Raw genomic sequence first — 26,863 nt, 5'->3', positions numbered from 1 at the left:
AAAAGATGACAGAAGCAACTGTATACTCTTCAAAACTCCCTAAATGCCCCTGAAAAAAGAATATCAAAATCTCTTTCATTTAGTTTGCTCATGATTCACTGTATTTGAGGATTCATAACTTACATTAGTTCTAGGGGGAAAATGTCTTTCTCTCATTCTGAGTATTCTCTTTTTAAGGAATTCATATTAACTTTACCCCTCTTGTATCTCAGTTTCATCCTCAGTGAAGTTGAGATAACGGTAGAATTCACCGCTCAGGGTTATTTTGAGGACTAACGAGTTACTGCTGTACTTCGAACATGGATATAATTAATGAGGTGTAATGCTTAGCTACTTTTATCCAGACACGTTATGAAAATCTCCCTACAAAATACCGAATCAAAACTTACTATGCTGCGGTATTTTTGCTCAATGTTACGTAACACACTTTACAAAATTTCACATCCCACGCCCCGCCTCCTAACGACAACTGCAATTACAAAATCCGACCGTCTTCTCCAGTCTCCCCTCTGTAAACCTGCCATTTTCCGTCTCCGGTACCATCCCAGTTTAGAATTCACCCGGGAAATAATGAATGAACAGAGAGCTTGGTTTGCTTGTTTACATATAGTCCACGCAGCCTTCCGTTTAACTAGATCCAGCGGCCGTCTCCGGCAGCTAGGGAGGCGGAACAGGTACACGGTAATGCCTGGCCAGAGGAAGCCACACCCGGCCCCTGTACTGCCAGGCAAGGGCGACAGTGACCACCAGTCCCCGGCTGGGGGCAACGACCGGAAGTGCGGTCCTCCGGGGGCGGGGAATGGTGACCTAATGCGGAGCCGGGCAGCGGCCAATGGGAAGCGAGCGATCCCGCGTAAAGGGCGGAAGAGAAGAAGTCTGGTTCCGGACGCGGCCGCCGCCGCCGCCATCTGTCACTTCAGCTCCGGCACCAGCAGCCTGTCGCCTCTGCCCCACTGCCTGTCTCCTCGGCGGAGCCTGCTTCCCGGTCCTGCCACCTCTGTTCTGTTTTGGTCGCCAGCTGCTTCTCCCACATGGATCTGGTTGGAGTGGCATCCCCTGAGCCCGGGCCGGCAGCGGCCTGGGGACCCAGCAAGGTGAGTGGCTGTCGGGGCTGATGTACCTGCCTTAGTCACCGGGGCTGACCCTCTCGGAAGGCCTGGAGAGGGTGGCAGGCCCCGAGGAGGCTCCGCAGGCGGCTCGAGAGGTTCTGGGCGAGACCCCGGCCACCTCAGAAAGGGAGGAGAGGGCGGGCGGCGGGGCTGCCGCAGCGGGGAAGGAGAGGCAGGGACGGGGCGCTGGTTAGTGGGACCCTGGGTGGTTTGGAGCCTCTGCCTAGTTCTGTACCTTGATTTATGAACCTCTGTAGCGTATATTTGAGGAGGACTCGCTTAGAGACGCTGACATTTGAGAGAAAGCAAGCCCCAACTTGTTTTCCACGGGCTAAGTGAGTCAGCCCAATTACACACAAAAAGCCGGACAGAAGGGTGGTTAGGAAGCTGTTTCCTTAACTTGGCAAGTGTGGTTATCCTGCTTCGGCAGTTACTTGTTTTTGAAGTAGTAAGAGATAAATACAGGCGCACCCTCTCTCCCCTACTCTAATGTTTACATACTGCAAGACGGTTATGAATTCTCATCTGCTTGGGCTTTAACGTTTAAGCTTTTTCCTGTAATGTCTAAATATAATGTTTATTTCACATTTCACATTTGGATTCTGGTTTCAGGCTGCTCCTTTTCATGATACTTTCATTAGAAGAATGAAAAGACTCTTCTGCCACTTGTGGAGGGTTTGCTTGAAAGCACAAGTGCTTCAATAGGGATTTTTGTGTTCCTCAAATTAAAGTAGTGAAGGAATCCACTCTTTTAGCTTCATAATTGTTCTTTTTTTAATCTAATGGACATGTGACCATATATTAATTTAAGGTGTACAACATAATGATTTGATATATGTATATATTAAACAAAATGCTCACTACAGTAAGTCTAGTTAATATACAGGATTACAAATTTTTGTTTCTTGTGATGAGAACTTTTAAGATTTACTTTCTTAACAACTTTCAAATATGCAATACAGTATTGTTAACTGTAGTCATCAAGTTGTACATTACATCCTCATGACTTTTTTTTTTTTGTAACTGAAAATTTCTACCTTTTGACCAGCTTCATCCATTTCACCCACTGAACATTTGTTCGATTTAAAGGGTCACTTGTTAATCTCATTGGCTGTTTAGACTAGATGTTAACAGAAAGTGGGGGAAATAGCCATTAAGTAAAGGGAATTTTTATAAAAGTTCTCATACAACCACAGGGAGAATTCTCAGATATTCCACTGGCAAATGTGGTTACATCTATGTGTTACTTTGTGTATTTTTTTCTATTAAGGCCTTGTTTACAAGACCAAGATCAGTAGACCTGAAAGGATGAAATCAGAAGAGAGATACTAATAGATATATCCTTACATGTTAAATTCCTCCAGTTAAGCATCTATAAAAGCTTGTGAAAATGTCAACTGAGACAAAGTTTGTTCAGAATACCTAACTTCACAACAAATTTCACTTACAAAATCAATTCAGTAATAAAATATTTGTCATCAGTCATATTTTCATTTACGTGTTCACCATCAGAACTATAAAATTTCATTTTCATCTTTTAACAAGAATATCATCCTGGGGTTTATTGATGCTCCAATGGGAAGACAGCATTTTCATAGGCAAAACAATTAGATGTTGTAAGTATCGCTTAATCCTTTCCTTCTCTAACTTCTTGGAAAAGTAAAGTGATTATAGAAGCCTACATGGAGGAGTGGAGATTTGAGAAAAGTCTTGGAAAATGGAAAGAATGTTAAAGGCCAGTGATTCTCAAAACTTTTCCATCAGGACTTCTTTACAGTCTTAAAATACTATTGAGGACCCCAAAGAACTTTTGTTTATATTGATAAAATCTATTGATATTTGTCATATCAAATTAAAACTGAGATGTTGAAAATGTTTATCAAGTGATCTAAGTCATTATGTTAATATAAATAACATTTTTCTGTTTTGAAAAATCTATTTTCCAAAACAAAAATAGTGAAGACTAGTATTGTTTTGTATTTTTGTAAATCGCTTTAATGTCTGACGTGATAGCAGACAGCTGGATTCTCATAGCCCCTTTTCACTTCAGTCTGTTGCAGTACGTATTAGTTGAAGTAGACAAAGTAAGTCCATCCTCACAGATATGTAGATTATAGCAGGTAATCAAAGCAAAACTGCGTTAATCTCTAAAACTGTGCATTTATATCTTAAACCTACTACCTTAGAAAATTTTGGAAAACACAAGAATACACGTGCACACATTCAAGTGGCCACTAGAGTGCTGTGATTGTATCTGATACAGACTGGAAAACCCCACACCATGCCCCTGAGAGAATGAGAGTGGAAAGACAAAGAGTATCGTAGAACTATCATGAGAATAATTTTGACCTTTTAGACACCCTGAAAGGGACTTGGGGTTTGCAGTTATAAAACTGCATAATAGCCAAACTGCTATTATGAACAAAGAATTTTAGGGAATATTTCAAGAAGGGAGAATTGACAAAATGTAGGCAAAAGGGAGGAAGTGTGTGGCTCTGTTGGAAAGAGCTGTAACAAATGGATTAGTGGTCTTCCTCAAAACTAGCGAAGTCGCCAAAAACAAGGACAGTCTGAGAAACTCACAGCCAAGAGGAGCCTAAGGAGACGTGATGACTAAATGCCATACAGTATCCTGGATGGTATCCTGGAATAGAAAAGGGACATAAGGGGAAAACTAAGGAAATCTGAATGAAGTATGGACTTTATTTAATCATAATGTATTGGTTCATTAATTGTGATAAATGTATAATATTAATACAGGGAAACTGGGTATAGGGTATTTGGGAATGCTATACTATCTGTGATTATTCTGTAAATCTTAAAGTACTCTAAAATTGAAAGTTTAAAAAAAAATAGTGCTGTTCTGTAGACCCAGATCACTTTTTGCGGAGATCCTTGTCTTGAGAAGTAAAATTACCTGCTTAAATATTTTGCTTACCTTATGTCTTCTAGCTGCACGAGCAGAAAAGGAACCTTCCTGTGGGTTACAATTCTCTTCAGTTGCTTCAAGTTGAGGCCTGAATTTTTGTTATTATGTGCCTCCTTCATGTTTTCTGGTTTTTTAGTTTGCTTGATTCTTTCCACATAGTTGTGTGCAGTAAAACCTTTTTTTAAAAAAAGTGGGGGGGGGGCGGATAGGGAAATAGCTCATTGGTAGAGTGCATATTTAACATGCACAAGGTCCTGGGTTCAATCCCCAGTACCTCCATTAAAAAAAAGAAGTGGGATAGGCTTCTAGGGGTGCATCTTTAGGGGTAGAAGGAAGGGGAATGATTTCCCTCTAATCTGCAGCCAGCCAGGTGTGGGAGAAGTGGGAGTAGTGAAGACCCCACGTTGCTGAGTTTAGTGGTGGCAGTTTCCCAGAGGAAGGGAAAACAGGATGGGTCAGGGGTCTTCAGAAACAAGAAAGAATCAGGGAGCTGGTTATGGGCTTGATAGATGTCATTGAAAGCAGAATAACCTACTGGAAAGGATTGTGTGGAGTTTCCCATCAGACCTTGTTGCAGTGGGCAGTTTGTGTTGATGTTGGGAGTAGTGGGAACTGACGTTGGTCACTAGGATAGAGCATGATGATGAAGGGCCTTTTACTTTTATCTCCTTAGATTTATTATTTTTTGAACATTTGACAGAGTTTCTCTATTTCTGAAGAGTGTTTGATTTACTGAAGAGTTGCAAGAGGATGACAGGATTCCCCTACACCGCCCTGTGGTGCCCATTCGTAGGAGCCCCCAGTACATTTTCTGAGCCCCCCTCCGGGTAGGGAGCTGCTTTTGCCGTGGAGGACTGCCCCTGCCCGGCAGCTGTCCCTCACAGCCCGAAGCCTTTTATGGAGGGACAGCTGGGCTACTGGTTTGAAGAGTTTGGGTTTGATTCAAAATACTGACATTGTCAAACTTTCAGTTATTCTTTACCTCACCCAAGGAGATTGCCTCAGTGTGAGGTGGCCCGGCGGAGCTGGTCGGCGAGGTGCAGGGAAGTGCAGCCCTAGGGTCTAAGGCTCCGAGGAGCAAGACCAGTAGGAGGGGGCACCTCGGGTGTCGTGGTGCTCTCTGCGTGTTTCCTTTTCTGAGTCATTCTCTCTTGGCAGTAGGGAGACCTCTGCCTCAAAATGACACAGTTACTGCCTGCCATTTTTGCCTCTCTGAGGGATTTTTAGCTGATATTTAACACCTTAGTAGAACTGACTGCTGGCAAGAGACGGGAAGCATCAGAAGTGGGTGGGCAAAGGGGCTAACTTCACGATGGAGAAAAGGACTTCAAAATAGGAGGGATGTAGAAAGGCGCCAGACCTCCACAGCCTAGGGGCAACCTGGCAGTTCCATGAAGTATCTCCAGGTTTCCTTTTGGTATATGTTGTTCAGTAAATGAATGAATGCCTCATTATGTCTGAAGCCCTATGCTGGACTCTGGGAATGAGAAGACCGGGCCCTTCAAGGGGATCTTGCTGGGTTGTGGCTGATGTATTAACCGTCCAACAGTGGTATGGAGAGATAAAGGAAAGGAGCTAATTTTGTCTAAACAACTGAGATAATCTTACGGGAGAGGTGACATTTAATTGGGGGAAATAGAGCAAAAGAGAATCCGTGAAGGCATGGAGGGGTAAAAGTATGCCATGTTTGGCATGTAATTAGTGTTGCCAGAGCATAGACAGGTGAGAGTCAAGACTGGAAGGATAAGTTAGGTCATTTGTGAAGGGCATTTCTTGCTGAGAAATTTGGATTTCAGACTGCAGGTGGTATAGCAGCTTGCTTCTCATACCCCAAGACAAGGTGATTAAGGAAGCAAAATTAAGTATAGCAAAATACTGAGAGTACAGCCTCTTAAGTCCTGCTGCCTTGGTTCAAATCTCAGCACTTCCAACTTGAGTGAAAAAACTTTCCTGTCTCAGTTTCTGAATCTATAAAATAGGGGTGACATTGCAACTATTCCAGTGTATGACTTAATCTATGTAAGTTAGGTATGTTCACCCAATATAGTGAACAGTGGTGTCTTACTACTATTAGTCATTGCAGAATGTGATGACAATTCTGAGCTAGAGAATAGAGTAATTTGCCTTTTGGAACCTGGACTTTGATCAGACCAAGCATTTCTAGGCGAAGAGGCAAGTGTTTTTCTTCTCCCCAGAGAACCTCAAAGGATGTCAGCTGAGTCGTGTGGCCAGTAGATTAGCTATATTCTCCATATTCCAGAGAACTTTAAGATTCCAGACCTCAAAACGCTCACCAGGAGAGTGCCCAGTTCCTGACAAGTTCTGAGTCAGTGAAAGTCACACCTTGAGGAAACCTCCCTGTGGTCCCCAGGTCTGGCACTAGACAAAGCTGGAACAATTCTGCCGTAGGCTAGTAGAAATATGTGCTGGGGCTGGGTGCATCTCAGCAGTCTCAGGGTGAGACGAGGTAAAACCTGATTCTGATTCATTAGGCGTAACTCTAATTATCATTGATCTCCCTTACGTGCTCCACCCTAACAATCTGAACCAAGTAGATTCCCAAACCTCAACATTATGGAACGTGATCAAGGGTCAGTTGCTCAGTTATCTCTGAGAGTCACCCCAGCAGGCCCTTAAATAGAGGACCTGTACTGGCTAAACTTGCTTAAACAATTTTATGGCTAAAATACATGCCATCATATGCTGTATTCTAAATTGGACTCACAGTAGTCGTTAAGAAATAAGTTTGGACTTGATCCTAAAGGCAGTGAGAAACATTAAAACAATAAAAGAGGGTTTGTTTGTTTGTTTGTTTTAAAGAACTTTAAGTAAGGAAACCGAACCAATCAGATCTGCAGTTTAGAAAAACCATTGTGTTGTGGTGTGAAAACAAACAGGACCAGAAGCAGAAAGACTAATTAGAAGGTTCTTAAGTAGCCCAGTGGTGGGAGGAGGATAACTTGAAAGGGGGATAGAGATCTGGGCAAGTGCAAGAAATACTTAGCTATCTTATTCAGTATTAATGGTCTTAACCACTAGACTATCAAATGGAATCATTTGCTGCTGCTAAGTAAAGCCTGCCCCCTCAAAAATTAGGAATTGTGAAGTAAACACACGGTTTGTATGTATTTCAAGAGGACTGAAATAGTGATTCCTTTAAGGAGGGCCAACTGGCTGGCCACTCTGGAAGAGTTTCACAGAATATTACTTTGCTCTGGTAGTGTTGTTTCAAGAATCTATTTCTCAGCTTCAGAAGTTCAGAAATACAGGGTTCATTGTTTGCCATTGCTGGTTTTGTTTTAGCATATACCAAGATGTCCTGAGAGGGACTGACACTGACACACACTTTTTACATGTAGAAGACTTACTGCTTAAATTAGGATGAAGTATAACTTCTCAGTGGGCTTTGAATTGTGTTAGTTGGTGTAGTCTGTTCCTATGAGAAACGAGATTATAAGCAGAAGATTGCTTGGTGAGCATGGAATCAGAACAGGGGCATTACATGAACTCATTGGCTAGTCAGGTGATGCTAGAGTAGCCTGGTGCTTTCCTCCAACTGTAAGAACACACCCACCAAACAGGCTAGACAGTGTTCTTGACTGTCTTGGTTTAGGTTTATCTTTGAGTAGATTTGAGCTGGGAGATATTTTTACTTTTGAGATGATTTCTGCAAAAAGGTAGTCATTCATTTTGCATTGATTTAACTAGTCTAATTCTCAAAAGATAACCTTATTTCCAAGCTTGGAAGGTACTTTAATTTCATTATTATGAGTTGAGTTGCCCTTTTTTTTTCTTTTTTAATAGTGTCCATGGGCTACTCCTCAAAATACAATGTCTTGTTCTCTGGCTGATGTAATGAGTGAACAGTTGGCTAAAGAATTGCAGTTAGAAGAAGAAGCTGCTGCTTTTCCTGAAGTTGTGTAAGTAAAATTCACAAAATCTATTTTGTCTAGCAGCTTACTGTATCAAAGTCTTAGGATTTGATTAGTGATTGCCATGACAAATGATTAAGAAATACATTTAGAAGAGCAGAGCAGTAAAAAGAGCACCATATTGGGAATTCATGATACTTGGGTTTCGGACTTGATTCTGTGACTAGTTTTCAGTATTCTCTTGGGCAGACCACTCTGTTTCTCAGGGTTTTCGTTATTGCAACAGTTGAACTGCATTTTCTCCCAGTGAACGAATAATGAAGTAGGGTACAATTTTGATCAAAAGTTTGCAGTTTATCTTTTCATATATGTATCTCTCCTTTGATCAGAACACAGAACAGGTGAGTTCCGGGCCTCAGCTTGGTTTGTGTTACAGGCCCTTTAACTTGCAGCTCTCTTGATCCTAGCTGGTGCTCTTGCAGGTGCCAGCCATCGGCCAGAGGGCAGCCGAGCGGGAGAGGGGGAACGGTTTGGTAAAGTTCTTTCTCATGTTTCTTTAATATAGTTTAATACGGAAAAGGCACATCCCACTCAGAACTGGTAGCATCTGTTTACACAAGCACATTATATTAGTCTACATTGCCTTATTTTGAATAGTGTTGCTGACGGACCATTTATTACTGGAGAAAACACTGATACCTCCAGTGACCTCATGCTGGCTCAGATGCTACAGATGGAATTTGACAGAGAATATGATGCACAGCTTAGGCGTGAAGAAAAAAAATTCAATGGAGATAGCAAAGGTACTATGACCTCATTGTGACATCTCCATGGGGTGGTCAGAGTGCTTGTAATGTACTACTAAATACATCTTACACTATTTTTGCCTTTTAAGTTTCCATTTCCTTTGAAAATTATCGAAAAGTACATCCTTATGAAGACAGTGATAGCTCTGAAGATGAGGTTGACTGGCAGGATACTCGTGATGATCCCTACAGACCAGGTATCGATGCTTTTACTTTCCGGGAGCACAGACTGGGGACAGAGGAAAACTTAAGTTTCCAGTGATTCCTTGTATTTTAAATTTATCTTTGAATCTCATTTGGTAACTTACAATTAGATTCAGATATCTTTTTCAGACAATATTGAATGCAGCGATTTAGTGTTTGCTATTTTTACATACTTGGCTTGTCTTAATCAACTTTAGCAAAACCAGTTCCTACTCCCAAAAAGGGTTTTATTGGAAAAGGAAAAGACATCACCACCAAGCATGATGAAGTAGTATGTGGGAGAAAGAATACAGCCAGAATGGAAAATGTAAGTTACAGGAAGTATTACTCTGAATTGGAAGTTTTATTAGAATAAGTTAAAAACATAGAATTCTAAATACAGTATCTTAAATCTCTAAAAATACCCTTCATCCTTTCCAAAGATATTTCAGATGACAATATAGCAATACCATGAAAACTCAGCGACTAGTGCAAATGCAGTGTACCTTAGAATAAAATTCTACAACGTTGAGAAAGCTAGTTTGATTTACATTGATTCTAAAATTAAGGAATAGTTCTTAATGAAAGTAACGTTTACTTTTCAGCATATTGTTTTCCATAAAATACCCAAGAAACAGATAGCAGTGGTGATTGGGGGTTAAGAATTGGGAGATAAAAATACTTTCTACTATGTACCCTTTTATACATTTGAATTTTTTACCTTGTGTCTGAACCACCCCTGCAAAATCGGAAACAAAATGTAATTTTTTTAAAATAAAAGAGAAAAAGAAAAGATAGCATTTTTTCCTCTTTTGTAAATATTGTGGTTAATATAAAACATTTAGACTTTAGAACACAAGTACTTAAGTAAACATATTACTGAATCCTAGAAATAGTCCAGACCTGACTCTAGAACAACCCTGTCCAACAGAACTTTCTGTGGTAATAGAAATGTTCTGTATTTGTGCTATCTAATGTGGTAGCTATTTTTGACAATTGAGTGCTTGTAATTTGGGTGTTACAACTGAGGAACTGAATTTTTAATTTTATTTTAATTAATTTAAATTTAAATATCCACATGTGGCTAGTGGCTTCCATATTGGACATAACTGTCACGGTGTGGGCATGGCTTCCTATTTTAACCCACTCTTCAAAAATAATTATGAAATTGTATTTTTTTGGTAAGATTGGTATGATTTCAAAATACAGTGTATCCTTTGTCTGATATAAAAGCAAGTGAGTTATTTTTCCCTCTGTAATACCTTTGAGTTCTGTTCAGCATTATCATCTACTGAGTTGGAAACCTGTTCCAAGTAAAGATTGATTTTCTCATTGTTTTTTGTTTTTACTGCCCCCATTTTAAAGTATTCAGATGCGAATTTTTCTTCCTTTTGGTAGTTTGCACCTGGGTTTCAGGTAGGAGATGGAATTGGAATGGATTTAAAACTATCAAACCATGTTTTCAATGCTTTAAAACAACATGCCTACTCAGAAGAACGTCGAAGTGCCCGCCTCCATGAGAAGAAAGAGCATTCTACTGCAGTAAGTAGTCCTACAGTTTTGTTTTTTTTATGGAAAGATGCATATTAGAAAACTTCATGTTTCATTTTTTTTTCATGAAATTGACTCTTTAAACCAAAGATTTAAGTAAAACCCAAGTAGCTTTGCCATTAACTTTTTAGGTTTAATGTAATGGTTGTTAATCACTTATTCAAAATTAACATTTCAGTGTTCATAATTAATTTGGACTGTATAGTTTACATTGCATATGGAAAATTGTTTCCTGTTATGACAGATTATAACATAATAGTTTATAATATTCTAATTAATGAAGATAGTATCTAATATCTTGAGAATAACTTTTAAACCTTTAGAAAAACAAACTAATGTAAGTACACTAGGAGAGCTGTTTAAACTTTGGGGAGAAATTTTAACTAAGTTAGCATCTGAATTTTGATGGTTCTTTTAGATACTCACTTTCAAAGACGTTGAGTTATAAGAATGAAGTGTGTCTTGACAGCAGTCTTTTAAGAGCCTGTTATGTATACATCTAGGTAAATTAAATAATAGAGGTTGAAAAAGTATATATTTTAAATGTTAGGTGTTAGAAATGGCTCAGAAAATGTTTTGTTACTACCATTTTCACTGATAGTGCCGTATCTTTTGCAGGAAAAAGCAGTTGATCCTAAGACACGCTTACTTATGTATAAAATGGTCAACTCAGGAATGTTGGAGACAATCACTGGCTGTATTAGTACAGGAAAGGAATCTGTGGTCTTTCATGCGTATGGAGGGAGGTAAATGAGCAAAATACTACGTATCAACAAAAGCTTAGTCCCTTCTCACTGATATCAAAGGATTTACAAGAAATCAAAGTTCATCCTGCATGGCTAACATTTATTTTTAAAGCGTTATTGTTGGAAGTCTAGGCAATATAGAGACGTATAAAGAAAAACACAATCATTCCAATGCTACCACCCAGAGAAAACCATTCATTTTGTGTAGACTCTTCCAGACTTTTTTCTATGAATATATTATTTTTTACATTATTGTGATCATACTGTATCATACAGGCAGATGTACGTGTCATAGCAAAATTTGAACCTGAGTTTGACTCAAACCCCACATATTTCCACTATGGTACCCTTTGGTACCAGGTTGGGGGGGCCCATACTTAGATCAGTTACCAATCCCCCCACTTATAACACTGATCTTTACTTTAAGAAATACTAGCTTTAAATAATGCTTGCATTATTTAAGGATATGTCTTTAAAGATCTTACGCCATTTTAGATCTTACTCACTTTACTTTTGTTACAAGTGTTGAGGAAAGGATGGCATGAGGAAGAGAAACATTTATAAACATGGAGCCTGTTCAAAGAACGTGCTTAAGCCAAGACTATGAAGTCACCAGGTTACTTAGCTTTGAAGTCTTACTAGTTGAGCAAGGCTTACTAGCTCAGCTATTCCTTTACCTTAACATTGTTTTTAAACACAAGTGTTAAAATAGATTACAGATTATTCCAGTTTTTTTCTTTTCAGGTTTAGAAGGTATTTATTATATTCTTAAGGGGATTCAAATAATTATTGGTCAAGTCCTTTCCTTTGGTTTTCTTAACTATTTAACTAGTCTCCCTTTCTAGATAAGATGTGTACATATAATCAGGTATCAAATTATACTAAGTTGTGAAATGAAAGTGATAAAAATGAATGTTAGGATAAAATGTCTCTACATTTTTTAAGCAATGTGATCTGGAGCAATTTACTAAACTTCATTTAAAAACTGACCCTCACCTCATAGGATTTTTGGGGGGTAAGTGAGATTATATTTGCTAATAAACATTTATTTCTTTCTGGCTTTAAGCTCTGCTGCCCTCTTTCCAAATTCAATTGATGGTTCCCTGAGACCAGGCAAATATAACTTAGTAGCACAAATTATTTTAAAATAAAAGGTTTCTCATGGTAGAAATTAAAACTGTAGAGAAAGAATTAAAATGAAAGTAGCCTTCATTTTACCAGCTCTCACCCCACAGGTTTTTCCTCTAAAGGTAACCACTATGAATAGTTTTTAGTGTAGTCTTCCAGAAATTCTTAGGCATATACTTCTTATTTTGTTTATACAAAAGAGATTATATTCTGCATTCAGCATCTTCATTTTTCAATCAATGTATCTTAGATCCTTCTATGATACTAGTTTATATCCTGCTATTTTTTTTTAGTAGGATATTCCGTTGTGTTAATATACAAGACTGTCATTGTACATATACCTTGGTGTGCTTTTGCAAATACATCCTTAAGCTAAATTCCCAACACTTGAAATTGCTGGAGCAAAGACTACATGCATTTTTTTCCTCTTTCTGTTAAGTAGTGGAAGGCCTTATTGAATGGAGAGTACCAGATTTTGCTCCCTGTTGGGCCTCTGAGCTGGCTATTTTAGCAAGCAGTGTTTCTTGATTTCTTTTATTTATTAACATTAAAAATTTTTTTTTGTATGTCACACCAAAAGACCAGAAATCTTGAATTTGTGTTTATCTTTTAATGGTAGGGTAAATCCAGTTTTCCCTATGAGCTGGTCAAATCTGCAGGTTGCATACATTCTAAATGTCAGGAGGTGTTGCCAAATTGCCCTATGAAAAGGTTAACCAATTTATGCTACCACCAGCAGTCTGAGCCTGTTTCCTGCATCCTTTATCAGTGCCTGGTCTTATCAAACTTAATTTTTTTTTTGTCAGTATAAAAGATGAAGAGTACCTTTTTGATATTTTGGTGTGCATTTATTTCATTATGATTAAGCTTGTATGTTTTTGTATTTTGTTTTCAAATGTGTTGGCCACTTGAGTTTCTTATTCTTGTCAGTTGCCTTTGTTTATCTTTTGTCCATTTTCTGTTATCGTTAATGATACTTTGATATAATGAATGAGCTCCCTTTCCTTCTGATGGAATTGGTACTGTAATCTGTACTTTGGCATTTGTAAACTAGCAAAGCCAGAGAGCATTTAGCTTTCAACAACTAAGAGTAAACATTTTTTAAAGTTTATGTTAGTAGTTTTCTGTGCTACATAACATATTACCACAGATTTAGCAATTTAAAACAACACCTGTTTATTATCTCATAGTTCCTATTGATCAGACATTCAGGCAGGCACGGTTTAGCTGGGTTCTCCCCTCAGGGTGTCACAGGGCTGCATTCTCGGTGTTGACTGGGCAGCATTCCTTTCTGGAGCATGGGGTCCTCTTCCCCTGGCACAGTTCAGTTCCTTGCAGCTGTGGGATAGAGGTCTCCACTTTCTGGTTGGCTGTCAGCCAGGGGCTGCTCTCAGCTCCTAGAGGCCCCTGCAGCTCCTGGTCATGTAGCCCTTTCATACAGCAGGTTGCTTCTTTAAAACCAGCAGGAGAATCTCTCCCTTCAGTCTACTGAGTCTTAGACAATGGAGTATAATTTTGGGAACACTGTACCATCACCTTTGCCAGATAACATAAGCTAATCAAGGGAGTGGCTACCCCACCCACACTCAGAGGGAGGGGATTTTACAGGTGTGTACCCCGCGGGCTGGGAGCTGGGGGCCATTTTAGGTTCTGCCTGCCACAGAGCTGTTTGGGTTCAGTCACTTTCAGGTTGGCCAAATAATCAACAGTTACTAGAATAGTAACATGTGCTAGATTTCTCAGGGAATAAATGTATAACACGTTTCCTACTTGCAAAGAGCTTATGGTATAGCAAAGAGGAAAGCATTCCAGTAAGAACTCTTATGGTCAATAAAAAAATAATTACATAATAGAACACACAGACGACAAATGAGACCTTGGGAGAGAAATGGAGGATAGAACACGATCATTTCCAGTCACTTTCTGGGAGGAGGTCATGATGAAGTTGGACCTCAACCTGGATTTTAAAAATAGGTTAAAAAGACAAAACAAAACAAAACAAAAAACAGTATTTAATACAAAAAGCAAGTTGCGGAATATATACAGTGTACCATCTATTTAAGTTTTTAAAGTTACACAGAATGTAACTTGTATGGTTTTTTTAAATAGATGCTCATGTTTGTGGATACTTACATATGTATCTTTTTAAAAAGACTAGGAAGATAATGTTCATGATCCTGATTGTCTCAGAAGAGGTGGAATGGGGAATGAAACTAGATAAAGCTATAGAGTTTAATTTTTTTTTTTAAAGAGGCTGAGAATGGGAGGATTGAAGTTCAGGCAATGAGACTGGACAGTGAGGAGATTAGAAGGTATATATTTGGAGGTAATAAAATACAAAGTTATATAAGCAAACCAGAAATTGGTAAGGAGGACCTTAAAACCTAGGCAGAGGAATGTGTGATTTACTGAGAAGGGAGTTTTTTAATAGGAGAATGACAAGATGAATTTTGTAAATTAGACTCTGTCCTAGAAACCTTCCAAGTCAGGGATCTCCTAAGTGGTATTCTTGATAGGGCCTCTCTACTGTGGTTAAAACTATTTCAGTTTATCATCTCAAAGTCCAAAGATGTCTATAACATCTTTAAATTATTAGGAATTTCTTCCTCATATAGAATAATCTGTCTCCCTGAAAATTGATTCCATCGTCATTAAATGAAGATTATATTATGGATTGTTGAGGACTAGTTGACAGTTTTTTGAAAGTGTATTTTATTTAAAAAGCTAAAACCTAAGGTTTTATTAAAACCTCAAACTTGAAGCCTTTAAAAAAAAAAAACAACTAAAGCTTGACATTCTCAGAGAAGGTAGATCTACTTTCATGTCATAAAATCTTTATTTTGAAATTGTCTTGTTGCCTGGCAATTTATATTGACTTAATGTTTGTTTCTTCTGCTTAGCATGGAGGATGAAAAGGAAGATAGTAAAGTTATACCTACAGAATGTGCCATCAAGGTATTTAAAACAACCCTTAATGAGTTTAAGAATCGTGACAAATATATTAAAGATGATTTCAGGTTTAAAGATCGCTTCAGTAAACTAAATCCACGTAAGATCATCCGCATGTGGGCAGAAAAAGAAATGCACAATCTCACAAGGTAAAGACAATCAATGTGCTAGAAGCCATCTTGGGTAATTACCTTTCTGTATGAGGCCTCCTAGCCAGGCAGAAAAATCCATGCTTGCTTTTAAGTTCATTTATAGACGATATGAAAGGCATTGAAATTCCCGTGTTTAAGGAGAGTTTCTGTAAGAAAACATTTCCATGCCTACAACTTGAATTCATACTTGTACGATGAAAAAGCCATTTTGTTTTCTCTTTTTCCTCAGTAAACTTTGAGGGTAATTAATCACTTTCTGCTTAAGAGATTTTGTCACATGTCTAAACACTGTCTTTTTCATCATCTTCCAATTAGGCATGTTATAAATAATGATTTCCTTTTTTGTTTCAAGAAATGTTTATTCCATCTGATATTCATTAGTTTAGTGAGGGCAGGGTTTTACTAGTCAAATTGCATTTTGTTTTCATTTATTAGACTTGTTTCTCAATTCTCTAAGCAGAATTTATCAAGGAATTTGTTTTGTCAACGAAGAAATTGAGTAATCTTTCTTATTTATAAACCTTCCCATATTTTAACTATTAAAAGCTTAATTTTAGTTTACTCTTCCTAAATATGTTTGCTTTCAAAAGTAATTATCCACATTTATTCATTGCAGAAGTCTACTTAGTAGAATTTCTAATTAGAATAATTTCCTAAGAGGTCTTGCTGCCCCAGTCTCTTTTCTGTGTTACTAAGATGTCATCCCTGCCTTTCTTAAAAAATTTTCAGCAGCTCCCATAGTCTTCAGTGTAAAGTTCGAAGTCACTTTGTGATGTGGAGCCTGCCTTTCCCTGTAGCCGCAGCCCACACGGCCTGTCGTCCTGCACACGATCCAGCCGTGGTGATTTACACTCGCTCCCCAAGGGGGCGCTGCTCTTGAGCACCTCTGTGCACTTCCACAGTAGCGTGCAGCCTTAGACCAGCATTGCCCCACAGTTTTTTTGTTTTGTTTCTTTTGGTTTGGTTTTTTGTTTGTTTGGGGGTGGGGAGGGGGCTAATTAGGTTTTATGTCTTTTATTTTTAGTGGAAGTATTGGTGATTGAACTCAGGACCTTGTGCATGCTAGGCATATGCTCTACCACTGAGCTATACCTGCCCCACCCCCCCAACACACAATTTTCATCTGGCTAATTCCTGTTTGCCCACTTCTTCCTTGATGCCTTGTGGTCCCACCTCTGCCAGGTACCAGCAATGCACTGTAATCATCTCACTTGTCTGTCGTGTTCACCAGGCCACAGGCTCTGAGAGGAGAAAGATTATCTTACTGTTTTTGCATTCCAACATTCCCCACAGTAGAACATAGTGCCAGCTCGTTGCAGGCCCTCTGTAGATATTTGTTGAATAAGTGAAATAGTCTCTCCTTCTGATCTTTACATCCTTAATCATTTCTTTTTGCATAGAATGCAGAGAGCTGGAATTCCTTGTCCTACAGTTGTACTGCTCAAGAAACACATTTTAGTTATGTCTTTCATTGGCCATGATCAAGTTCCAGCCCCTAAATTAAAAGAAGTAAAGCTCAGTAGTGAAGAAATGAAAGAAGCCTACTATCAAACTCTTCGTGTAAGTTGTGCCTTTCAGAGCATGCACACACCAACTTTTTAAAAATTTCTTCTAAACTGAAAAAAAAGTCCTAAATTTAAGGTGATGTAACAAGGACAAACTGAAGTTTGTGAACAAATGTTAATATGAAGAGTCGTCTTTATATCAATATGTGTGTGTCTTGAGTTGTTTTAGAAAAAATCATAGACCAGTGGAGCAAGCGAAGCCATTAGTGATGTGGGAGCCTGAAGCTGTTGTTTATAAAACTTTATTAAATAAATTTGACACTAGTATGTTTAGCAAATACAGTGCCTCACTGGTTTGCTTGCCTTCTTGAATGTTGTAGCTCTAAAAGAGAAGGAAATACTTTTCCTGCTGGGAAATGAGAGGGAAGCAGATTTGGTCTCAATATAAGAAAGTGATGATGAAAACAAAACAAGATGGCAAGGAGTGGTTTCTCCATCTGTGCAGGTGTTAGAGATGGAAGGCACATGTCCAGAGTCCTGAGGAAGCCCTTTGTGCTTCGGACAGCAACTGAATTCAGTCTGAGGTCCTTCTAGCTTAAGAAAATGCTCTAATTTTGTTGTTATTCCTCTCTGTTGTCTTAACTGAACAATGGAGAAACATGTTTTTGTTTACACAGTCTCTGCATGGAGCGCTCATGCCATGCAGCGGTTGATGTGAATATGAGCATGTCATCAAATTAATTTTTTAAGATACAGCTAAAGAGAGAATCTACCTGTCTCTACCTCCAGTAGGAAAACACGCAGGGGAAATCCAGCCTACTCCTCTGGCTGCTCTTGGCGGTGGGGTGGCTGGGCAGAGACGAGGTGGTGATGTTCTCTTCCTGTTTGGTTCTATTAAGGCTGGGAAACGAAGCACTCATGCTGATTGCTACCACAAGGCTGGGGCTCACCGCCCGTAGTGAATATATAATGCCACTTAATTTATAAGAATCTCTTTCCCACTATGTCTGGCAGGAGGAACTTCTTACCTTGGAGTTGTATACACCCCATAGAGGTCTCAGTGGGACATTTGCCCTTTTATGAAGGGTAAGCCTAGGTCCCCTGGTTAGTGACCACAGCTCTCTTACTCATATGGGAATCTAGGTCTGCCCTTTGACCTCCTGATCTCACTGCTGTCACATGGACAGGGAAGTAGAGTGTCACACACTCACCCCTTCCATTGTCTCACTGTTCTCCCGCCTCCATTGACGGAGGGGAACGAAACACCCAGTCCTAGATTGTACAACAAAGAAGTAAGTTTTTTAACCTAATTTTGCCCATTCTGGAAAATATTGGTTGACAAAGGCATTTTAGTTGTGCAGGTAAATTAGAATTGTCCCTTCATTTCCTAAATGTCTGCCTTGCCCCCCACAGTTGATGCAGCAGCTGTATAACGAGTGTGCGCTGGTGCACGCCGACCTCAGTGAGTACAACATGCTGTGGCATGCTGGGAAGGTGAGAAGCACGTTTTCTTACTGTCCAGATTAAACGACTCAATGCAGATTACTGAAGGTAAAAGGATCACTGTATGCTCTGTATTTAATAGGTCTGGCTGATCGACGTCAGTCAGTCTGTAGAACCAACCCATCCTCACGGCCTGGAGTTCTTGTTCCGTGACTGTAGGAATGTCTCACAGGTAGGCTGTAAGCTAACTGTCTTTTTTATGGGCTATAACATTCAAATATTTTTCTCCCTCTGAGATAAATAAGATGACTGGATTCTTAGAAATTAAAGGAAGGGTTTAGTTACGGGTTGCTTGCAAGATTGCAGAGACAACGATCGATTTGTCAGATTTCATTTTTTGCAAGAATTGATTGCACGCCTCACATTTGACTGTTGAATTAAATTTCCAAGGGAGTAAATTTTTATTTTGGTTCTAAATATTTAAACAGCCAAGCAGACATTTAACACATGCACAGTGCTTTAAGAGAAGCTGGCCCGTAGTAAGCCTGCATGTTTACTGCCATTGTTATTGCATTAAACAGAGAATAGTGCCCTTAGTGGTGCAGTCTGACCACTGTTTCTGTGAGGCAGAGTAAACAGATTAGGGAAGGTAAAACTCAGTAATCACAGAGTTGGGGCACATTTGTTTGCCCTTTCTAAAGGAAATGAATTGTTAGCCACAGATCCAGATAGGAATGATCTTTCTGAATGGTAGAATAACTTCATTTTGGAAATACCTTCTGAGCCTCCTGGAAAATTTTAATTCACGGGATTTAGTGATTACTTTGAGTCTGCTATTCATTCAAAGCAATGCCAAACAATTTTTTATATTGCACTCATATTTATAGCTATGGAAGGTACAGTATGACAGACTAAATCCAGAAGGCAGCCCGGATGTGTGCGAGAGGACAGTGAGCAGAACCTGAGTGCAGTTGAACTTGAATTGGGGCATCTGTGGCTTAAGAATTATGGAAGGATTTCACTAGTGTCTTACAAGTACACTGGTCCCTGTTTTTTCATTTCTAAGAGAACCTTGCTAATACCTCTTACTGACTTTCTTGTATTTCTTTACTAGTTTTTCCAGAAAGGAGGAGTAAAGGAAGCCCTCGGTGAACGAGAACTCTTCAATGCCGTTTCCGGCTTAAACATCTCGGCGGATAATGAAGCTGATTTCCTCGCTGAGGTAAGCATGGTAAGGCTAGTCTTCACTGTGCTGATAGTGCGGAACTGGATAGAGTGGTAACTAAAACCCAGAGCTAATTTTATCCTCTCATCCCCTCAGAAACAAAATTAGAGATTTTTCTTTTCTTGAGACGTTTTTGGTCCTTTCCAGGCTCAAACCCTAGGATAAACATGATAGCAAAACACTTCTTCAAGGAGTTCGCCGTTTGGCTGAGATGGACAAATAAGACATTTCCAGTATATGCCTTTTCCTTCTGTTTATGAATGAAGAAGTTGATGAGTAAACACTCCGGGTGATACAAAAAGCAGTAACACATGGTCCCTGCCTTTAACTGAACATAAAAAGTCGGCAGTGGCCATCTTTGGAAACACCCAGTCATTACAATATGGATCTACAGAACCATAAAAAACCTCTCTCCAGGGAAAGTCTCCTAAAATTGAACAAAAACTGAAAAGTGAAACAGCAGCTAATTATTCCCAGGAACCTTCCAAAGCAGAGAATGATTGTAGTCTGTTCCAGAAATCCCCACTGTCACTTGAATTTGTCCAAAACTGTGCTGGAGCCTAAGGCCAGAAGAGAAGTAATGAAAATGGTAAATCCAGCCTCTAGCTCAGGACACTTGCTCAGTACAGTTACTCGGCGTTACTGTTGCTGAATCAACATTGGAATTTCCTGTTTCCTGTTCCCTGAAAGATTTGTAGAGTGTACGGTCAGACATATCTGATTCTAATTGCTAGCTTGATAAAGACACTCAATATTGACCCTGACAGTGTAATAAAGTAAAAAACGTACATGTATGTTTCATACCATAATACATGCATCACCCACTATGATATGTGTCACACACTGTAAGTCTAATTCAAGGCCGGTGTCCTTAGGAATAACCTAGTTTTAAGAGAGTAAAAGTACTAGTTCAATCTCAGCATGATTTCTGTCAAGGAGGAGTTTGACAAATGGATTCAACATATTAATTTTGTAGATAGAAGCTTTGGAGAAAATGAATGAAGATCATGTTCAGAAGAATGGAAGGAAAGCTGCTTCATTTTTGAAAGATGATGGAGGCCCGCCAGTCCTCTATGATGAATAGCACTCATTCCCACTGCTTTCAGCGTTAACACAGCGGTGATTGTCAGCTGCCAGTGGCAAATGAAGTTATGGGTGACTTGAAATACCAAAACATGAGGAGCGTACAATGGTGCTTCTGTGCTTTTTTTCCCTTGTAACCCATATGCCAGGTGTGTGGAATTTTTAGGTCGGCATTGAGAGAATAAAATGTCACTACCTCTCTTGATATGAACAGGATAATATAATTCTTAACAGCTCCAGGTTATCTAGCGGAAATCAGCCTGATTTTACAGGATTTGTGGCATAAGATGTTTTGATGAGAATTTTTAACATTTCCAAATATGGGAGGAAGGGATGGATGTGTTTTCCAGGGGGGCTCTTATTACAACATACTTGCTTTTTTTCACCTCCCTGCTTTCTGTTGCATTTTTCCTCAAATATTTTATTGGCCAATATTAGCCCTTCTCAATTCTTTTTCCAGATTGTGACCATGACTCTAAAGGAAAATTTCTTCTCTTTAGTAGGTGATATAAATGGAAATTTGGTTTCAGAATGGCTGGCAGAAATAGACAAAGTACTTTTTATTGGTACATCATGAATATGAACTGAATTCTTCTTTTCCATAATCATATCCAAGGAAAGGCATCATACATTTCTGAAAGAAATAAATATATAAGTAATTCTTAACTATCCAAATTTTTAAAATTTAACTTTCAGCTTTTCTACGTTTAGGCGAAATGGTTAGGATGTAACTCATGGTGCAGCCGCTCTGCATTTATAATGAAAATGTCAATTATCTGGAAGAAGGACAGAATAGAATATTTAACAATGTTTGACATATTTTAATGAAGTCAGTGAAACAAAGTCCAGTTTACAGTCACTCAAAATAAAAACTGATTTTGAGACAAATAAAGCAAGCTAATTAGAAACATTAAATAATCAAATGATGAAACAGTATGTATAAAACAAGTTAGGTCCTAAATTAACCAACTAATTCAAACTATCTGGCCTCACTTTTAATAATTTTTAGTACTGTCACGATGCCACTTCTTAAAGCAGGCACTGTACTGGGGAGGTACTTTGTTAGGATTGAAGCTCATTAACTACAGCATAATCATTCCTCCTATTACTGTAGTCAGATTGGAATCACTAAAGACTTAACCTTTCTGTCTAGTAATAGAAAGTAAAAATCTAACATTATTTACACTTGAAAGTTTCTCCATTAAAATTATTTCAAAATGCCAAGTATGTTCTTTCTAGGAAAATACTTATTTTTGTTTAACTTTTAATTGCATTTCAGAGAAGTGTGATTTGGGGAGGATGCTCTTGCATTTCTGAAATGTTCACCATTCTGAAACATATATTTAGATGACTGGTGATTATTGGCTTTACAGAAATTTCAAAGAACTAATTTTTAAAACTAGTAACCATTAAAATTTTTTTGTTTTGTTTTCTGACATACTCTGTTTGATAAAGAACAGCAAACCATTGCTGTGTGGCATTCTTGGAGTGTGCTGTGAACATGCTTTTTAAGAAATTAAAAATGAAGAGATCATTTTAGAATTGGTTCTTTGTGTGGTTTCTTCCTGTTCCTTGAATTAACTTATGTCCTGACACGAAATTACCCCTTCTGTTTAAAATTAAACAGTGCTATTTTGAGCAGGTTTTTTCCCCCTTAACTTCCCATATTTAAATTTCACTTTTAAATGACCTACTTCACATTACAAATAGGTTTTTTCCCTTGGTATAGATCAGAGAGTAAATTTTTCACACAGTGGAAACAGACTATGGAAAATGTTGGTTTGCTAAATAAAGAAATTATATATATGGGAAAAAATGGAAATAAGGGGTTTTTTTGCCTCACTTTCATGGAAGTGGATATATGAATATGATTGTTAATGATCAAAATAAGGAAGATTGTGGAGAGAATTTTTATTTCAACAAGATAATTTTTTCCAGTTTCCTTTTTATAAAAAAAAAATCAGTTTTTCTGCTTACAAAACTAATACAAGCATGCTCATTTAAATTTCAGTATTACAGAAATTCAGAAATGCTAAAGTAAAGGTCCTTTGTATTCCAAAAATCATTGCATATAGTGGGGCACACATCCCTGCCAATTTTTTTCCCTCAGCAAATGTTACAGTCTCGTTTTTTTAAAAAAACTTTGAACAGAAAATGAGAGGAAGCAAGGCAGCTGCTGGTGAAATGCTGGTCATGGTAAACCCCAAAGGAAGATGAGGGAGAGGAGGCCTGAAGACGTGGGAGAGGCAGTACGTTTTTCCTGCTCATTTAGACCTGGTCGTCGGAAGAGAGTGTCGTCTGCACCTCTGGAAATTCTGAGCAGTTTTCTAGCACTTTAGAAATTGCTAGGAAAAAGCTCATCTGATTGTATTTTCAAATCTTAAAATTTCTGTTTTTGAAGATATATGTTTTTTCTATTGGTGTTTCATAAGGACTACATAAAATGAAAGAATGATTTAAGTTTTCAAAGTTTATACTTATGACATCAGTTTATTCATTTGAAAGCCTTTTGTTTTTATTCTTTGATTTCATATTTGTTTCCCAATTCATAACAATAAAAAGGTTACATTTGGGAACAGCATTGCTTTTGCTATCTTAAGCTTTACAATTTTTCCCCAAATAGCTAGCTTTTTGAGGAGTTAAGACCACATATGGTAAAAAGATAAGGAAGTAGCAGATGGAAGCGGAAGGTAGGGTATTCATTATAGAGAAAACGAGTGAGCTACTACTTAACAGCTCTAAACTCTTCTTTTAATCTCTCTAATGCCTTCTGGGATGGAAGGAACACGTAATCAAATAGAATGCTTGATGCAAAACCGTAAAAACAGTGTCTGGATGAAGTGTCAAACAATGAGCCAAGATTTATGAAAAATGTGGAAAACATCAAAAAGGGTTTGAACAGTTAAATCTTAAGCAAGAAGAAGAAACAAATGAGTCCATTGCTTGAAGTGTTAGTATATTGTTACTAAGTAACAAGAGAACTACTTATTTCCTATTGCATCTTTTTGAAGTTGTATTATATTTGGAAAATGGTAAAACAAACATTGGACAGAGCAGTTGAAGCCCGTTCCCCCAAATGTTTCCTCCCCCAAATCCGTATGTTGAAGACTTAACCCCTATTGTGACAACTGTATTTAGAAATGGGGCCTTTAAACTTTTTTACAGTAGCCAAGACATGGAAGCAACCTAAATGTCCATCAACAGATGAATGGATAAAGAAGATGTATATATATATATAAAATGGAATACTACTCAGCCATAGAAAGGAATGAGATAATGTCACTTGCAGCAACATGGATGGACCTAGAGATTATCATACTAAATGAAGTAAGTCAGACAAAGACAAATATCATATAACATCACTTATATGTGGAATCCAAAAAAAAGACACAAACTTATTTACAAAACAGAAAGAGGCTCACAGGCATAGAAAACAAACTTACGGTTGCCAATGGTGGGAGGATGGAGAAGGGGAAGGGTGGGATAAATTGAGAGTTTGGGGTTGGCAGATACAAATTACTATGTACAGAATAGATAAACAACAAGGTCCTGCTATATAGCACAGGGAACTGTATTCAATGGCTTGTAGTAGCCTATAATGAGGGAGAATATGAAAAAGAGTATGTATATATATGTATAACTGAATCACTATGCTGTACACCAGAAACTAATAGAACATGGTAAATCACCTATAATTTTTTTTTAAATGGGAAAAAATAAACTGTAAGCATCTGTTAAGAATCAAAAAAATAAATAAGGAACCAACGACACATTAATATAAACAAACAAAAAAAGAAAGAAATGGGGCCTTTAAGGAGGTGTAAATGTTAAGTGAGGTGATAAGGGTGGGGCCCTAATCCAATAGAAGTGGTGTCCTCATAAGAAGAGGAGGAGACACCAGAGATCTCTCTTCACGCAAGCGCAGAGGAAAGCCCGTGTGAGGACACAATAGAAGGCAGTCATCTGCACTCCAAAGAGAAAGGCCTCAATAGACACCAACCCTGCACTTTGATCTTGGACTTCTCTCCTCCACAACTGTGAGAAATTAATTTCTGTTTTTAATGCCACCTAGTCTGTGGTGTTTTGTCGTGGTAGCCCAAGGAGTCTAATAAGACGAAGCCCAGGGTAGATACAGAATGTTTTTGGTGGGTGGAGGTCAGGGAGAGTGTCCTACTCCTTCAGTTGATTTAAAAATTTTGGATGAAAAATGTCCAAGATATTTGGGGAAATTTTAAAAGGGGGAAAAAGGTATATATAAAGTATATTGCACATATAGAATTATTAAAATTGTTACCACCTGAACTTGCATGAATTTCTAAAAAAAACTTTATTAAGCAGGGCTATTAAAATAGGGAAATACAACAGATAGGACTTTGGACATTAGCTCTCTCCTTCCCCCAACCCCCCATCCCATTAGCTGGAAAAATATAAACATCACAGTAGTAATTTTAAATTTGCTGCTGAGCAAAACCTACCAGCTAATCACTGTCAAACTAGATTCAGGAGACTCAGGACTTCTTATCAACCCTAGTTTATTCAGTGAGCTAGGCAATGACTTGACCGATGATATAAAGTTTCCACTTATCAGGTTTGTGAAATGATAGGAATCTAAGAGTGAAATATTCCAGAGTTTGTTTGACTACTCACCCATTGAAAGACATTTGGATGGTGGTTTCTGGTTTGGGGCCATTATGAATAAAGCCACTGCTAACATTTATATGCAGGTTTTTGCATGAACGTAAGAGTGAAACTGCTGTGTTATATGACAAATGCATGTTTCGCTTTGTAAGAAACTCAGACTGTACCAGTTTACACTCCCACCTGCAGTGTTTCTCTACATCTTCATCACCACTTTGTATGATCACTATTTTTTTATTTTAGGCATTCTCATAAGTGTGCTCTCTGTTCTGTTCCATTGATCCATATGTCTGTTTTTATGCCAGTACCACGTTGTTTTGATTACTGTAGCTCTGTAGTATTGTCTGAAATCTGGGAGGGTTATTCCTCCAGCTTCGTTCTTCTTTTTTTTAATTTTTTCTTTAAAAATTGTGATATATATATATATATATATATATATATATATATATATATATAATTTACCATTTTAACCATTTCTCAACATGCAGTTCAGTGGCATTAAGTGCATTCACATTTTTATGCAACCATCACTATCATCCATCTTCAAAATTTGTTCATCTTCCCAAACTGAAACCCTATATCCATAAAACACTCAACTCCCCATTCCCCCAACCTCTGGCAATGACCATGTTACTCTGTTTCTCTGAATTTGGGTCCATCACATAAATATTCATCAATTTGTGTCTGGCCTATTTCACTTAGTGTAATGTCTTCAAGGTTCATCCAGGTTATAGCATGTGTCAGAATTTCATTCTTTTTAAGGCTGAATAATAGTCCATTGTATGGACATTCCACATTTCGTTTACCCATTCATCTGACACTTGGGTTGTATCCACTTTTTGGCTATGCCAAATAATGCTGCTTTGAAGGTGGATGCACAAATATCTCTTTGAGTCCCTGCTTGCTTTGTGTATGCGTGTGTGTGTATACCAAAAAGTGGAATTGCTGGATCATGTAGTAATTCTGCTTAATTTTTTGAGGACTCTCCATACCATTTTCCACAGCCACTGAACCATTTTACATTCCCACCAGCAATGCACGTGTGTGCGGCTTAGAGAATGTCACCCAGCTAAATCGCGTGCACTCCGCGAGAGCAGTGGTCAGTGAGTGTGTCAAGTGGCCGTGCTGAGCAGCGGTGGTGGCAGAGCCAGGCACACAGCCCCCCGGAGTCTACACAGGAAGATCAAGTCATGCATAGTACTGTCTGAAGGTGAACTCTAAATAAATTATTAAATTAAAGGATTTTCTCATGGTTCCTCAACAATTTTTGGTTCATCTGGAACCTAGAAATGTTAACACGTGGAACAATAATTAGCAAAAAGATTCAGGTCCTTGTTTTCATTATTTTGTGAAAGCAGGAGTTCTTGTACCTTTCCCCAAGGTGCTGGAGTCACCAAGGCACCCGGGCGTGCTGCAGCTCTTTAGTGCAGAAAATGGTCAAGAAAGGCTCCCTGTCCCCCTGGGATCTGCAGAGTTTTCTTTTTTAAATTTTGATCTAATATAAATGTGACTGAGAACTGAGGCAGCTGCTAGGCCCAGCTACC

General features: G+C 38.4%; 1 protein-coding gene across 1 annotated transcript; it reads left to right on the top strand.

Moving 5' to 3' along the window:
• Positions 1-868: 868 nt before the first annotated feature.
• On the top strand, positions 869-22,223 carry RIOK3 (RIO kinase 3). The gene is made up of 13 exons (XM_010976947.3): positions 869-1,094; positions 7,843-7,958; positions 8,568-8,713; positions 8,806-8,913; positions 9,118-9,227; positions 10,298-10,441; positions 11,069-11,196; positions 15,225-15,422; positions 16,826-16,985; positions 18,344-18,424; positions 18,516-18,605; positions 19,488-19,595; positions 20,575-22,223. Exons 1-13 carry the CDS (start codon positions 1,032-1,034, stop codon positions 20,680-20,682), a joined length of 1,560 nt encoding a protein of 519 aa, XP_010975249.1. The 5' UTR covers positions 869-1,031; the 3' UTR covers positions 20,683-22,223.
• Positions 22,224-26,863: the final 4,640 nt, after the last annotated feature.

Source organism: Camelus dromedarius, chromosome 32 (assembly GCF_036321535.1).
Source record: "Camelus dromedarius isolate mCamDro1 chromosome 32, mCamDro1.pat, whole genome shotgun sequence".
NCBI classification, from domain to species: domain Eukaryota; kingdom Metazoa; phylum Chordata; class Mammalia; order Artiodactyla; family Camelidae; genus Camelus; species Camelus dromedarius.
Note: the sequence above shows the minus strand (reverse complement) of the source record. Positions and strands in the feature narration are given on the sequence as shown.

Excerpts from the sequence above, each read along its gene's own strand:
- RIOK3 (XM_010976947.3), top strand. The coding sequence starts at position 1,032 with ATGGATCTGGTTGGAGTGGCATCCCCTGAGCCCGGGCCGGCAGCGGCC. Across the intron at positions 7,959-8,567 it reads GCTGCTTTTCCTGAAGTTGT|TGTTGCTGACGGACCATTTA; the intron begins GTAAGTAAAATT and ends TATTTTGAATAG. Across the intron at positions 19,596-20,574 it reads AAGCTGATTTCCTCGCTGAG|ATAGAAGCTTTGGAGAAAAT; the intron begins GTAAGCATGGTA and ends TTAATTTTGTAG.